This window comes from Ictidomys tridecemlineatus, chromosome 6 (genome assembly GCF_052094955.1).
Source record: "Ictidomys tridecemlineatus isolate mIctTri1 chromosome 6, mIctTri1.hap1, whole genome shotgun sequence".
In the NCBI taxonomy this organism is placed as follows: Eukaryota; Metazoa; Chordata; class Mammalia; order Rodentia; family Sciuridae; genus Ictidomys; species Ictidomys tridecemlineatus.
In genome coordinates this window covers 9,218,407-9,233,885 of record NC_135482.1, presented here as the reverse complement: position 1 = coordinate 9,233,885, position 15,479 = coordinate 9,218,407, and the positions used below count along the sequence as shown (strand labels likewise).

Here is a 15,479-nt window from a genome sequence, read left to right as displayed (position 1 = left end):
CCAGTTCCTGAGTGCCTTGGCTGTGTGGCCTGGAAGAGTTTGGAGAGGGCAGAGAGGTGTGTTTTCGGGCCCCCGTAGGCCTGCTGGGTGGAGTCTTCCCTCAGGCGCGGTGCCAAGGAGGATTGGTTTCCAGAAGCTTGGTCAGCCATAGGCGCACCAACTTCCCGCCCTGTGCCAACAACCTGGGGTGGCGGGGATCGGGACATGCTCCAGGCACCTAGCTCATGCCCTCCTGTGTCCACAGTGCATGCTCCGCGGCCTCTCGGCACCCAGGGCTTGTCCAGGCCCCAGGAGGGGAAGGCAGGGATGCTTACGGGGGCAGCTGTTGTCATGGCCTGACTGCGGTCGGTCTTTCAGACACCATTGGACCTTGCTTGGCTTGGGCCACAGTCTCAGGTGCAGTGATCCTAGCTGTGCCACCTGCAATGACCTTGAGAAGACCCTGTCCTTCCCTGGGCTCGGGCTCCCCTTGAGAGAGAGGGGCTGGGCGTGCCAGGCTCCAGACTGGTGGTCAGAGGTGGGTGGCTGGGTCAGGATCTCGGCTCCAGGCATCTGCCCCCATCCATCGCTGTGGAGGGTGGGTGTGAGGGTGGCCTGTGGCTGACAAGGGCTGAAGCCCCTGAGGGGTCGAGGCTTCAGGCTCCTGGACTCTGGGTCTTCTGGGTGTTTATGGAGGCAGGAGGCAGAAGCCCAAGTGATCCTCCTTCTGGAGAGCCCACCCACACTCCTTCCAGGATTGGGAGACAGTGGGGACAGGAGACCAGGTCTTGGGTGGCCGAGCTGACCCTGGTCTGGGCTCACTGGTGAGGACCTCCCTGTGTGGCTGCACTCTGGCCCTGGCGCATTTTCCTGCCTCAGTGTCCCAGAGAGACTCCTGGCCTCAGAGGTGGCTCCCTGAGCTGGCATAGGGGACGGGCAGGGCCCTCCCTTCCCAGCTGTGGGAGAAGGCTGCAGGCCTCAGTGTGCCTCAGGAAGGCCTGCGAGGGCTCCTGTGTTTCCTCCCGGGAGCTGCAGGGAGCCGTGACAGTGTGCATGGGGCGGGCGGGGCCTGCCGGGCCTGGTGTGGCTGCCTGGCTGGGCGGCCTCTGAGGGGACAGCGGTCTCCCCAGAGGGGCAGAAAGAGAGCCTGAACTCTGGGTGTGGCTGGCTGGGCAGCAGAGGGTGGGCCTTTCCCAGTCCAGAAGGGAGCTGTCCTTCACCATCTGCTGCAGGAGAGAGGGTCAGGGTCCTCTTTTTGGACTTGCTGGCTGGGCGACCCTGTGTGAGAGGCTGCATTTCTCTTGGGAAGGGCATCTGTCTGCAAGGCCTGGGTGAGCTCTCCACGGTCTGCCCACAGCTCCTCAGTGCTGAGGGCTGCTGGGCCTAGACTTCCTTGCTTGGCTGTAAAATGTACTTTATAATACCTGCTTCGTAGGTGTTGGGAGACGAAACTTTTTGTGTGGGGGTGAGGGTGGGGGTCGTGCTGGGAATGGAGCCCAGGGCTTGAGTATGCTGGGCAGGTCTCTTCCCCTGAGCCACGCCCAGCCCTGATCTGAGATCCGAGCAGGAATGCATGTATCCAGAGCATCGGGTGCCGTAGTAACTGGCACACTGCAGGTTCTCTGGGAATGGAAGTGCCTGGTGGGGGCAGCCCTGTGGTAGGGCATTGCCTTGCATGTACGAGGCCCCAGACTCTTCCCAGCACTTAAAAAAATAAGTAAGAGCTTTAAGAAAAAAGACAAGAAAAAAATGCGTGCTGGGGGTGGCGGTGCACACTGTAATCCCAGACGTTTGGGAGGCTGAGGCAGGAGGACCTAAAGTTTGAGACCAGCCTCAGCAAAGAGGAAGACCCTGTCTCATAATAAAAATCGTAAAAGGCTGCGATGTAGCTCAGTGGTAAAGTGCCTGGGTTCGATCTCTAGGAAAGAAAGAAAGGGAGAGAAGGAAGATGGGAGGGAGGGAAAGATGAAAGAAAGGAAAAGGAAAAGAAGAGAAGAAAGGAAGGAAGGAAGGAGAGAGAGAACTGGAATGCTGTCGGGTGAGTGGCATTTGCCGCAGCCTCCCGAGTAGCTGGGATTGCAGGAGTGTGCCACCAAGCTGGTCCACTTTCTGTGCCCCTCATGTGACCATGCTGCCCATTGTCATGTCCCTGCCTTTAGTCTTCCTGCAAGGAGAATCCTTTTAATCGGAAGCCGTCACCAGCAGCATCTCCAACAGCAAGGAAGGCCACCAAGGGATCCAAGCCAGTGAGGCCACCTGCGCCCGGACATGGCTTCCCGCTCATCAAACGCAAGGTGCCAGCTGGGAGCCCCGGGACGCAGGCAGCGGGACCACCGCCTCCCTGTCACCTCGGGCCGAGTGTCTGGGTCGCTGCCCTGATGTTCAGGGGGTTATTAGGTGACCTCTGGAAGCCCGGGCTTCAGCCAGGGGGACACAGCAGGGGCCCTGGCAGCCCAGAGCCCCCTCTGCATTTCTTGGTGGCTAACGATAGTGCAGCGTCAGGCGCTCCTGTGAGAGGCTTGTTCTCCAGGTCATCTCGACATCGGCTGCTGTCACTCCTGCCGTGAGGTCCTTCGGAGTGGCAGGGGGAGGAGTTTCCACAAAGCTGGAAATGGGGGTGTCTTGGTGCCAGGACTCACAGCGCGTAGGGGTCAGGGTGACCCCACACCAGCCTCTTCCCTCGCCCATCCTGCTTCCTGCTGCGCTGGCATGTGCCGCAGGACCTGGGTCCCTGGAGCCTATGGTGGCCAGGAAAAGGGGTGGAGCTCCTGGCATCAGCCTGAGCAGGGGAGGGCACGCGGGAGAGCGTTGCTGGCCTTTAGGTGACCAGGGTGTTTGGGGGCAGGTCCAGGCTGACCAGTACATCCCGGAGGAGGACATCTATGGAGAGATGGACACCATTGAGCGCCAGCTGGATGCTCTGGAACACCGCGGGGTCCTGCTAGAGGAGAAGCTTCGTGGCGGAGTGAATGGTGCGGGAGCCGGGAGGGTCTGGGTGGTGCCCCTCTTCCTGGGCCAGCGAGCAGGGGAGCCGGGTGGCCCGCCCTGGCCTCAGGGGGTGTCTGGCTTTAGAGGGCCGAGAGGACGACATGCTGGTGGACTGGTTCAAGCTCATCCACGAGAAGCACCTGCTGGTGCGGCGGGAGTCGGAGCTCATCTACGTGTGAGTCCTGCACGGCCGCCCGCCCTCCTGTCCTGGGGCTGGTGGCAGCACAGGGTGGGGCAGCCAGGTAGGGGGCAGAGTCGCCCATTGTCCCCCGGTTCTCACCCTCTAGCTTCAAGCAGCAGAACCTGGAGCAGCGCCAGGCGGACGTGGAGTACGAGCTCCGATGCCTTCTCAACAAGCCGGGTGAGGGGGCCACACGTCTTCCACCCTGAGCCGCCACGGGCAGTGCGTGGGTGGGCTGGACATGGGCCACAGGAAGGGCCACAGGCGCCCTGGGTCATCTGAGGCCGGGAGCAGTTAGGGTGGGCATAAATGGTGAGTGCCATGGGGGAGACGGACCACGCGACAGGTGAGGGGGGATGTCCATGGTGTCAGGTGACCAGCTCTCGGTGAACAACAGGACCAGGACAGCATGGGATCAGACTTGCTGTGTGATATTAGGCGAGTTGCTTAGCCTCTCTGGGCCTCAGTGGCTTCATGTGTGAGGTGAGAATGAAGGAACACATCCCATGGGGCGTTCTCAGGACAGAAGACAGTGACGCGGAAGCTCCCTGGGCTCCGCGGACTGAGTGCCAAGCTGGAGTCTGGTGAGGGAGGCTCTTCAAGGGCCCTTTGGCCACAGTATGAAGTGAACTGTAGCCGGGGGCAGAGACCTCGGGACTGTGGAAGCCACAGCTCTGACCTCTCCTCATGGCTGGGCATGGTGCCAGCCCTGCGTGGCAGGCCACCGTCACCCTTTAACACACAGGGGAACGGAGGGCCAGAAGGGCCAAGGGGCTTGCCCCGGGGTGTTGCAGGTGCCCTTCCCTCCACATCTCCCACCTGCACCTGTCCCTGCACCCCGGCTCTCCTGTCGCTGTGACTGGTCCTGCCTCTCCATTGGCTGGGAACCTGGGAGGCAGGTGGCCCTGGGAAAGTCACAGGATGGCCCAGGTCCACTACCAGCTGTGAGTCATTCCCACCCAGACCTCCAGGAGGCTGGGGTGTGGCCACTCAGGGGGCCACAGCGACACCCTGTGGCCGAGTGAGCTCAGGACCTCCGTCTCCCCGGCCAGCCTGGCCCTGGGTCTCCCGTGGTCGCTCCAGCCTCTCTTCTGTGGGCAGCACCTTCTGGGCTTGACCCCGATGTTGTTTAGGAGGATGAGCCCCAGGTGGACTGGAGAGCCTCAGGGCACTGCGACAGCCGTCTTCCGCCCCACTTCAAATCCTGGGCCACCTTTGCTGGGTGGTGCTGGCCAAGGACTTAGCTTCCCTAAGCCTGCTCCCTACATGTAGACTAGGGACATAAGTCACCCAGGTTCCAGATTTGGGAAGTCATAGAGTGGGCTATGAACTTGGATGGTGACACTGAGCCCATATTCTGTCTCTAGAAGTAGGTTGGGCACCTGCCCCTGAACTTTGGCAAGGTGAGGCAGTAGGCCAGCGGGGCAGTGGCTCAGGGGCCCAGCTGTCATTCCAGATAGGTGGGGAAATGCTGGGGAGGTAATGCCAAGGGCACAGGTGGGGAGATGCTGGGGAGGTAATGCCAAGGGCACAGGTGGGGAGATGCTGGGGAGGTAATGCCAAGGGCACAGGTGGGGAGATGCTGGGGAGGTAATGCCAAGGGCACAGGTGGGCCCTGAGGGTGGAGCTGTGGGAAGCTCTGTGCCTGGAGGGGAGAGGAGCTCAAAGGGCAGCAGGTAGACGCAGCAGCAGGGGAACCTCCCAGCTGGGTTCCTGCCCCAGTTCTCCTTCATCTTCCCTCCTGCTTGGTGACTGCCCCAGTGTGCCCCTTGGTCATAGTGCGTCTGCAGGAGGAGCCCCGGGAGTCCCTGCTGTCTCCCCGCAGGGTCCTGCCTGCTGCAAGAGGCCATCTTGCCCATCTACTGCCACATGCGTGAGCTGAGCGGGGGCCCATAAGTGTGCCTGCCTCTGTTCTTAGAGGGTCTCACGCTGGCCTCCCGGGGCCCCTTGAAGGGTGCTTTTTTTAAGCATCCTTGATCTCTTCCAGAACAACCTTCGTTTCCCCTCTGGGCCTCCTTCCTGTGCATGCTGTAGTGGCTCCTGGTGTGCTGGGGAGGAGGAGGCTCTACCACCACTCATACCTTGGCCCTTCTCCCCTGGCAGAGAAGGACTGGACCGAGGAAGATCGGGGCCGGGAGAAGGTGCTGATGCAGGAGCTCGTGACCCTCATCGAGCAGCGCAATGCCATTGTCAACTGCTTGGACGAGGACCGGCAGAGGTGACACGGCTAGGGGAGGGGCCCAGAGTGGGCTATACCTTTGGCCCCATGGGTGAGACAACTCCCTGGCAGAGCCCAAGACAGGCCACACCCCAGGGCCAGGCCAGCCCTGCCCTGACCACCAGTGATCCAGGCACACTCTTGCTCAGCCAGGGGGGACTCGGAGGCTGGAAAGGACTTGAAGAGATACCGTGATAGTCAGTTTTTTGTCACTGTGACCAAAAAACCTGATAAGAACAATCTAGAGGAGGGAAGGTTTACTTTGGTTCATGGCTTCAGAGAATTCAGTTCAGCAGATTCCACTGCCCCAGCCTCGGATGAGGCAGAACATCCTGGCAGAAGGGCTGGCGTTGGGGAGCAGGGAGGGCAAGAGGTGGGAAGAGGATGAGTCCTGCCCGACGCCCTATGCCCCAGGGCCTGCTTCCTCCAACCACTTCCTCCTGCCTCCGAGCATCCGTGGATTAATCCATGATGGTGAGGTCAGAGCCTTTGTGACCCAGTCACTGCCTAAGAGGCCCAGCCTGAACCTTGCTGCCAGGGACCATGCTTCCAACTCAAGGCTTTGGGGACACACTGTGGACCCAAACCATGACATGGTCCTTCCTCCTGTGGGTGCTCAGCTTCCTTTACTCATTTCAGAGAAGAAGAGGAAGACAAGATGTTGGAAGCCATGATCAAGAAGAAAGGTGAGGCTGGGCCTGTTGGGCACACCTGTAGCCCTCAGCTCCTTGGGAAGCTGAAACAGGAGGATCTCAAGTTCAAGGCCAGCCTGGGCAACTTAGACCCCATCTCAAAATAAAATTAAGCCATGCATGGGGGTGCACACCTGTAATCCCAGGTGCTTGGGAGGTTTGAGGCCAGCCTTAGCAACTTCACAAGGCCCTAAGCAACTTAGCGAGACCCTGTCTCAAAATAAAAAATAGAAGGCTGTGGGTGTGGCTCAGTGGTTAAGCGCCTCTGGGTTCAATCCCTGGTACCAAACATTTTTTAAAAACTTAAATGAAAAGGGGTGGGGTGTAGCCGTGGTAGAGCTGCTTGCCTCGCATGCACAGGCCCCGGATTTGACCCCAGTGCTGCAAGAATGAGTCAAATAGTAAAGGAGTAAGGTGAAGCCTGTCCCCAGGGGAGGACAGTTCTGGTTCTGGGCCTCTTCCCTCTTCAACTCCTGCTTTCAGCCTGTGGGTGGAAGGAGAGGGGCGGGGGGGAGCTGGTGCAGTCCAGCAGGAGTGGGTGTGCAGACTCAGTCTCTGTTGAGAGGCCGCTGGAGCAAGGTAGGCCAGCCGACAGCCAGAAGCCACGTGGAGGGCTGGTGTGTGGGGGACAGTTCCAGCCCCAGGATGGGTTGCCCTTGGGTGTCTCCTTCCTGGTCTGCAAGCTGGTGTGTGTGGGGTGTGTGGGCCCAAACAGCATCAGACAGTGCCTGGAACGGCAGGAAGCCTGGGCCTGCAAGCTGGTCTGGTTTGGTCTTAGCTCCACCAGCCGCTCACTGTCCCCACTTGGGCTGGAGTCAGGCTGCTTGGATGCAGTCCAAGCTCTGACATTCTGAATCTGCAGAACGGGGTACCAAGCGCTGCCTCCCTGGCACTGCTGAGGATCACAGGGGGAGCAGGTGGGGAGCCCTTAGCCTGGGGCCTGGCACCCACAAAAGCTCAGCTGGGATTGGCTCATCTCAGAGACTAAAACTCTTGAGCTGGGAGAGATCATTTCCGGAGTTTCCTCTTGCTCTGAGGGTTGGTGCTGGTGTTACAGCTCACAGAGTCGTGAGCCCGTGTAGCTGAAGTGACAGGGCACCCAGATTGTCCTCGTGGTCCTTGCCAAGACACCGGGCAAGGAGGATCCCTAACCTCTAGGGAATGAGGGAGGCCTGGGATGGTGAAGTGACTGCCCGGTTTCACACAGGCTGGTGTGGGGCCGTCCTGCTGGCCACACACCTGGTCAGTGACACAAGTCACTCACCCCAGCCTGCCCCTGCCCCGGATGGACTCCCCCGAGTCAAATCTTTCCCTTTCTCTGCTCAGAGTTCCAGAGGGAGGCTGAACCCGAGGGCAAGAAAAAGGGGAAGTTCAAGACCATGAAGATGCTGAAGCTGCTGGGAAATAAGCGTGACACAAAGAGCAAGTCCCCTGGGGACAAGAGCTGACAGTGAGGGAAGCTGCTGGGACTGTCTCCTCCTGGATCCTCATGGGCTGGAGGGAGCCCCCTGCTGCCGTGGATCAGTCAAGGGGGAAGGTGACTCAAGGGGAGGGTGTCTCTGGGTGAGCCTCCCTCACTGAGGTCTCCGTCTGTCTGGGCCAAAGAGTTTCCCTCCCTCTTCTCTGCACTCCAGACAGCTGTGACCCAGCCCTGCCCAGTCAGATCTGAGGATTCCAGATGCTGAGACAGACCCAAAGGCAAGCAGGGCCTCCAGGTGCAGGGAGGGGCAGTGGCCACGCACACCCACCCGCTCGCTCCATGGTCCCTGCCATGGCGGGGCAGCTCCTCGGCCTCCCCTCCCTTCTCTGTAGGCGCTGGCCTAGCTCTGCCCCACTAACGGGCCGGAGCGGGACGGGCTGTGCTGGCCGCCTCCTGCCCAGCCTGAGTCTGTCTTTCTGTCCAGTGCAGGTGCCCAGAATCTCATGTCACCTTGCTCAGGAGCTCTATTTATCAAGTCTGCAGTTAAGTTCAAATGAGTTCCTGAGTGGTCTGTGCTGGGCAGATCCCAGCTCCCCTGCCTCCGAGCTGGAGGAGGTTCTCCCTCCCCTCCCCTGTTCTGTGGGAAGACTTACTTCCCAGACGCCACAGTGCCCTGGTGGCCATGCTGGGGCAGGTGGGTGCTCCTGTTAGCTGCCCCAGTGCCGAGTCCCCTGGGCATGGCCTCTGGAGGCCACCCAGTCAGAGCTCTGTCCCCGTGCATCAGCCTAGGGAGGGTGCTCAGGTAGGTGCTGACCTGACCGAGGCTTCCTCCCCACCCAGGGCCTGGGGCCTGCTCCCCTCTGTGGTCATCACCCATCCGTCTCCTTTGTTGTCTGTCCTCTCCCCAACTCATTTCCACTTGAGGACTGATGGCCACCGGTCCCCTGTGGGTGGGGACAAGTGATGGGGATGTCACTTTTGCCCAGGGAATGTGCCTGGCAGCTCTTGGTCAAAACACTGTGTCATAAGCTCTGGGGGCCTCCAGGCCCCCTCCTCCATGCACTTGGGGGACAAGATCGCACTGTATTAACTTGGGGACATTCCTCAACAACATTCAATGGGGACAGCCTCAGGCCATGGCCACATTTGCCTTCTTGTCTGCCTCTGCCCCACTTCCATGGCCAGGTATCTCTGCCTGCCTTGGAGGGTCTGGGACCATGCTGAGGTTGTCCACTGAGTGGGACCTTGGCCCTCATCGCCTGTCCCTGGGCAGGATTCCCTTCCTCTCCACACCTGGGCAGCCTCTGGCAGTCTCTTGCTGAATGTGCCTGTTGACCTTGGGCCGAGGTCACCACCTTAAGGCCTTTCAGGAACCAGGCAGGTAACACACTTGACCTGGGTCGGGTGTAGACTAGGAGACTCTGCCAGCGTTAGGGCCCCCCACTGTAGTCCACTGTAGCCTGTGGGAATGAACGTGGACCCAGGGTTGCCAAGTCTTTTCCATTTTTCAAAAGAAACTGGGGATACAGATTTCGTATGTGTGTGATTTGTGAACGCCCGGTCTGAACTTGTTGGGCTGGCCTGAATTTGCCCTGGTTCTCTGTTTTGCTGCCTCTGGGTCATGTGACGGTGGCCTGTGAGTGGAGGTACTGTCCTACTGCAGCTTCTGCTCTGGGCTCTTGTGGGTGTGGACACAGGCTTCCCAGGAGGGTTCCTGAGCCTGCTCTTGTTGGTTGCTGCACAGCCAAGGTTTATTGTGCACACAAAACATGGGTTGTGTGACCTGATAGGATTATGATTCCTTCGAGGTGTGGGGGACAGCAGGCAGGGTTTTTTTGCGGGGGGGTTAGGAAAAGACAGAACACTAGAGGAGGAGACCTGTGAGTGTCAGGAGCCCAAGGTGTGGGACTAATATGCTGTGTTGCCAGGCCAGGGTGTGCTTTCCTGTCAAGTGACTGTTCAGCCACCCTTCAGCCCAGGACCAGCCACATACAGGAACAGAGCTGAGGCCGTGGGCGCACAAGGAGACATGGCGTGTGCCAGAGCTGGAACTCCAAAGCCAGGTGCACTGTCAGCGTGGGTCCCTCTCACCCCTGTGTGCTGCTGCTCTGGTCTGTATTTAGACCTAAAGTAACTTTTAATCCTGAGAAGGCTGTTCACTAGTTAAAAACGCCCTTGAACCTTAGTTTTCCCAAGGGGTGATGAAGCCTCACGCCGTCTGTTGAGATCATTTACTGAAGTTCACCTGCCATGGCTACTGGCCATGGGGTACTCAAGAGTGTCAGTCCCATTTCCTCTTGAAATGTGCAAACAGGCAACTAGAAACCGTCCATGTTGGACAAAGTCTAACTCTGTGCAAATAAGCGTTATCCCTGTGAAAACAAGGTGGTACGTGTAATGACCCACGTTAAATGTGTTTTATTGGCCAATTAATCACTGTTGTTAAATATTTGCCAAGGCTTTAAGTCATCAAATAAGTAGATCCTAAGACAGGCGGGAGGGAAGGCTCGTCTTCATCCCCAAGTCTAGAAACCACCTGAGCAGGAACAGGAGCTGGAGGTGGTGGGAAGAGAGCCACAGATGCCCTCAGACGCACTTCCAAGGTGGTGAGACTTGGGCCTTCACTGTTGCTGTGTCTGTCCCCAGAAGACTTGAAGCCCTGTCATTGGGTGGCTCTGAGACCCCACCCGTGGTCCCCAGCATCCCTGAGCAGCATCTGCAGTCTATGACAGTGCCATGCTGGGCAGCCATCTGACATGAGTGGCTGGCCTGGATGACATGGTTGGCACAGGGGCGGGCTGCGGCGTTAGTGAGCTGCACTGCCGCTCTGACTAAGTGGTGGCAAGAGCCTTCCTAAGTTCCTCACTCCTTCTGCGGTCGATGTCTTCCATTTCCCGTAGTTTCTGCAAAGGGCAGCAGGGGAAGTTGGTATCAGGTTAAGAACTTGAGGAGCATCAGGATGAGTTGTGGCTCAACTCCTGAGACTGGGGTTTCTCCTCACTCTGACTCCGCCCTCTGGGCCCGCCCCTGCCCGCTTTCCTGGCTCCTCCTACCTGGGAGATTTCAGCCAGGATGATCCCTTGGTACTTCTTGCCCTGCCCCAGGGCCTCCATGGCATCCAGGAATTCCTTCCTCTCCTGGATTTCCTTCACAACTAGACAGAGGAGAAGGGGTGTCAGGGCAGGGGGCTCTATGAAGGGGGTGTAGTGGCAGAGGAGTGGTTCTGCCCCTGCCCCAGTGGCTCACGTTCTTCAAAGCGGTCAGGCTCAGGAGCTGGGTCCTGCTGCGGCACAGGGGCTGCCTTTCTTTTCCATTCTGCCAGGTCCTTCCCGGTGGCAAAGATAGTTTGGAGTCTTTGCTTCTCCTTTTCCAGATCTCCTGTAGGGCCCCCAAATGGCCAAGTTGAGGCGTAAAGCTCTCTCCGGTTGCATGTTCAGGTGGGCACGCATCGAGCTGCAGCCTGTCTGGCAAGGGACAGGTGTGCAGACCCAGCAGCCTCCCTCCTGGGTGCTCCTGAGCTTGTCAAGTTGAGATAGTCTCCAGATACGCCCCCACCCCGTCCCCAGAGGAAAGTCCCCAACCAAGGTGGGTGGCTTCAACTCACTGGTGGCTCGAGGCTTGAACTGCTCACGGCTGTAGGCCCCGTTGGCTTGGCACATGCTGGCAGGCCGGAGGCGAGACCGGGCTGCCAGGGCAGGAGGCAGGTGGGTGGCTGGTGGCAGCTGTTTGGAAGGTGAGCCTTGCTGGCTGGATGTCGGACTGCACTGTAGGGGCAAAGGGTCTCCTCCTGGGGGTGGAAGGGTCTTGTGGCTTTTTTTTTTCCTTCGTCTTACTAGTCAAATGGTGCAGCAGAATCTTCTTATCCCCACTAAGCCCACCCCTCTACAGTGAGCGGTGGGAACAATTTGGTGGTCTCTTTGCTTTTTGACGCTTATGTAAACATGCTCAAAGATGTGTGCATATATTTTTCATGTGCACATAAGATTCTTTTTTCAAACACTGGATCATATTGTATAATAGTCAATAACAGTCCCTTTTCACATAACCATTTATTGTGGACATCTTTCCAGAAAAATCTGTTTATATATAACTTATTTTTTATAGCTATATACTAGTCGTTAGAATGGTTACCTTATTTATTCAGTTAGTCTCCTACTTTTGGAAGTTCAACTTGTTTCCAGGTTTTCTGTTGGTTGGTTTTTTACTACTACAAACGATGCTGCAATAAACACTCTGTACACTGCGTCTTTGTCCTGGTGTTTTTATTTCTGTTTTCTCTTTGCTTGGTCCACGTACTAGTGGGAACAGTTTGGATGGTAATAGACACAAATGCCACCTGCTATACATCCCCCCTGTTGCCCCATGCCTGGGCTCCTCCCCCAGGCCATCCAAGTGTCTCTCCTATCTGGTCACTGGGCCCCTTCTCTCCTCCACCCCATTTTTTTTTTTTAGTTGTAGATGGACAGCATGCCTTTATTTATTTTCCTGTGGTGCTGAGGATTGAACCCAGTGCCTCACACGTGCTAGACAAGTGCTCTACTGCTGAGCCCCAGCCCCAGCCCAGTGGAGGGTTCTGAGAAAAAGACATGCCCTCTGTGGCTGCTGTTGAAAATCTGAAGCCCAGGGCTGAGGGCGGGGAGGAAGGGCAGCTGGGAGCCACTCAGGTAGTGTGCAGCCATGGCGGCCAGCGAGGAGGTGGGAGGGGTGGTCAGGACATGGTTTGAAGGTCCTGTAGAAAGGGCGGATGTGGGGTTTGGGAGAAAGGGGAGTCGAGGATAACTCCCAAAAGTGCAAGGACAGACCTTCCCTTCCCAGGCCCTCTACCCAGGGCTCTAGCCTCTACACGTCTTTTTCTTTTTCCTGAAGAAACGCTGATTCCCAGTGTGTCCTTCACACCTCCCACTCTCCAGTTCAACCTCTTCCTTTGGCCCCTTCTCAACAAAAATTTATGGCCTAAGGAATTCTGGCCTTCCAGTGAGGGGAGGGATTTGTGGCTTGCAGCAGTATTTGAACTAAGGCCCAAAGCAACTGGTAGGATTTGGTTAGGAGAAGAAAAGTCGGGGAGGAACTCTAAGAGAAGCCAGGCTCAACACCCAGACTTGAAGGCAAATTTTTAAAAATAAAACATCTAAGGAGAACGAGGCTGCTAGGCAAAGCAGTCACTTGTGTTGGCCAACCACTGATGTAACCAGCAGTTCAGTACGAATCATGCTCCTGCCCTAGGTGCTGGGTTACCGTGCTGAACAAAGGAGACAGTCTTTGGTCTGCCAGTATTGACTTTCAGTGGGACTTCTAGCACATTCTCTATGGTTATGCTAACAGGAGACACCATACTATCAGACTGCTGCATGTGGAGGTTATGTGACTGAAACATGTGATGGCACTAGCCTTTGGCAGTCTCAGTTGTCCTTGTCCACAGTGAGGAAGGAGATCTTACCCCTGACTTGGTGAACAGAGCTTCCCTGTCCATATTTGCCTCTGAAATTCCTCTTTGCTTGTGAGGGGGATTGGGTGCCCTCGTCATCTTTAGAGAAGGCGACAATTTTGGTAGATCAAGCAAAATTCTGCAAGCTTGGACCTTCTGGCATGTCCCCCCACCTCTCTCTCCCCAGGAGAGCTGTACCCATCAGCTATATCCCCAGCCCTTTTTATTTTGAGAGGGTCTTGCTAAATTGTTCAGGCTGGCCTTGAATTTGATCCTCCTGCCTCAGACATGCAGACTGCAGACACCCCAGGGCTGAGGCTGTTGTGGATGGGAAGGGAGTCTTGCTTAGGCCACAGTTTCTTAGGAAGGTCAGTGACAGCCTGCCTGTAAGGGGCTTAGTGTGCCTGACTCATGTCAAAAGTAGCAAAGGCCACACAAAAGGTCAATTCCCAAGGACTAGGGGTCAGGAATACTATGTATTCATTTTTTTTTTCCTTTTAAAATGAGATTCTGTCCCCCTTAACATGGAGGAGCTTTAAAAATGTGGCCCCAAGCCAGGTGTGGTGGTGCATGGAATCCCAGCAACTCAGGAGGCTGAGGCAGGAGAATCACAAATCTGAAGCCAGCCTCAGTAACTTTGTGAGACTCTGGTTTCAGTCCCCAATACTGGGGGTGAGGAGGAAGGGGGAGTGTCCCCAATCCCTCCACCCAGGAAGCTTCTGTGGACTGAACACCTCTTACTTCTCATAGTGTCCGTGAGGTAGCGCTGCTGGAAGCTGGTTAGTTTGGATTCCTTCATCATCTCTGCAAAATAAAGCACTTGCATGAGGCTGAGCTGCAGCAGATGATTTCACTGTATACTGCAACTGTATCTTCTCCTACTCCATTCTGCACTGCACTCTCCCTCTTTTTATGTTCATTTAATTTTTCTTTTAGTTGTAGCTGGACACAACACCATTATTTTATTTATCTTTATGTGGTGCTGGGGATCGAACCCAGGGCCTGGCATGTGCTAGGCAGATGCTCTACTGCTGAGCCCCAGCCCCAGCCCCTGCCCCCCTCCCTTTCTTGCTCCATTTTCTTCTCTTGTGGTACTGGGGATTGAACCCTGGGCTCTTCTACCACTGAGCTGCATCCCTGTTTTTACTTTTATTTTTTTTCACATTTATTTTTTAGTTACAGGTGGACACGATGTCTTTATTTTACTTTTTGTGGTGCTGAGAATTGAACCCAGTGCCTCACACATGCTAGGTAAGCACTCCACCTCTGAGCCACAACCCCAGCCCCTGTTTTTATTTTTGAGACAGGGTCTTATTAAGTTGTCCAAGGCTGCCTCAACCTACAATCCTCCTGCCTCAGCCACTTGAGGGCTGGGATTACAGGTGTGTGGTACCATGCTTGGCTCTGGCTGTTTTTTTTTTTAATTTGTTTCAGTACTGGAGATTGAACCCAGGGCTTGTGTATTCCAGACAAGGGCTCTACTACTGAGCTACATCTCCAGGCAATGGCTAGGTTTTGTGTGTGTGGTATGCACACCTGTGTGTACATGCTAGGGATCAAAACCAGGGCCTTGTACATACTAAGCACATGCCCTACCACTGAACTACACCCTAGTCCTAAATTTTATTATTTATTATGCTACTAAACTCTTAGCTCTATAAGAGCAAGAATTTTTTTACAGCTTTTTTTTTTTTTTTTTTTTTTTTTTTACTGCTATATCCCCATCTAGAACAGTGCCCAAAGTACAGAGTAGGCTTAAACATTTTGTTGTTGTGGAGTGAATGAATACTTGTTCGATCATGTGTCAGGGGCTAGAGCTACAACTGTGAGCAGAAACTGACACACTCCCTGCCTGATGGAATCCACTATCTAGAGGTATACATGGGACACTAAATATCTAGCTATAGGTTGTGTAGGGAGATTGGGTTCTTTGAGGGCACTTAACCACTGGTCCCACTGTGGTGCTATGGGGAGGAGATAAGGATTCCTGGGGAACACTGAGAGTGGGAGGTAAAGAATGCATAGAAATAAACTACTCCAAAATTCTTATTTCTTTGACTTTTAGCTCCTGGTCAGCAATAGCACACTGAACCTTTCTGAACCCCAGGATCCTTGTTCGTAAGAGAATAGCCACTGTGTCCCCCAGCCACAGGTCATGTAGAGTAGAGGAGAACAGAGTTACACAGGGTAACTGCTACTGCTGCTCCCCGACCTGTGTCCTCTTAACACACTCACCTTTGAGCAGCTTGCAGGTCTCTGGGGTATAAGCAGCCGACTTGGGGCAGCGCCGGAACGCTGGTTCTTTGGTCACTGCCTCCATTCTGTTCTGTGAGGCCACGGCAGGGCCTAGAAGAGAAAGACACACGCGCACACCCCCTGTTTCCCAGTCCCAATCTCTGCTCCTTCACCCCCACCCACTGGGAGTGGGGTCAACTGGGACACCCAAGTTAATACTGCGACAGGGCCAATCCCCTAACCTCCACCCAAGCTAGATAACAGAGCCCTTATCCTGACCGCCGGTGCCTGCGGCAGGTGAATCCCCTCGGGAGGACACATCTTTAAGATAGCCGAGGTCC

General features: G+C 56.0%; 2 protein-coding genes across 2 annotated transcripts in view; one reads left to right on the top strand and one right to left on the bottom strand.

The window, feature by feature from the left end:
* The window catches only part of Micall1 (MICAL like 1), a 30,111-nt gene extending 18,390 nt beyond the window's left edge, over positions 1-11,721 (top strand). Inside the window, exons 10-16 of the mRNA XM_078052758.1 lie at positions 2,139-2,273; positions 2,825-2,951; positions 3,052-3,142; positions 3,255-3,328; positions 5,252-5,366; positions 6,006-6,052; positions 7,385-11,721. Coding sequence (XP_077908884.1) covers positions 2,139-2,273; positions 2,825-2,951; positions 3,052-3,142; positions 3,255-3,328; positions 5,252-5,366; positions 6,006-6,052; positions 7,385-7,506 — 711 coding nt within the window. The 3' untranslated portion in view covers positions 7,507-11,721. The remainder of the gene's footprint in view (positions 1-2,138; positions 2,274-2,824; positions 2,952-3,051; positions 3,143-3,254; positions 3,329-5,251; positions 5,367-6,005; positions 6,053-7,384) is intronic.
* C6H22orf23 (chromosome 6 C22orf23 homolog) lies at positions 9,868-15,247 on the bottom strand. Its single transcript, XM_013357276.4, has 6 exons — positions 15,139-15,247; positions 13,645-13,707; positions 11,083-11,265; positions 10,725-10,856; positions 10,532-10,632; positions 9,868-10,381 (listed from the first exon to the last, which is right to left on the bottom strand). The coding sequence occupies exons 1-6, from the start codon at positions 15,221-15,223 to the stop codon at positions 10,310-10,312; spliced, it is 636 nt and encodes a 211-aa protein (XP_013212730.1). The 5' UTR covers positions 15,224-15,247; the 3' UTR covers positions 9,868-10,309.
* Positions 15,248-15,479: the final 232 nt, after the last annotated feature.

Coding starts and splice junctions, on each gene's coding strand:
- C6H22orf23 (XM_013357276.4), bottom strand. CDS start 15,223: ATGGAGGCAGTGACCAAAGAACCAGCGTTCCGGCGCTGCCCCAAGTCG. Junction 11,266..13,644: donor CCTCACGGACACTATGAGAA/GTAAGAGGTGTT, acceptor TTCCACCCCCAG/GAGGAGACCCTTTGCCCCTA. Junction 10,857..11,082: donor GTTCAAGCCTCGAGCCACCA/GTGAGTTGAAGC, acceptor GGGGCCCTACAG/GAGATCTGGAAAAGGAGAAG.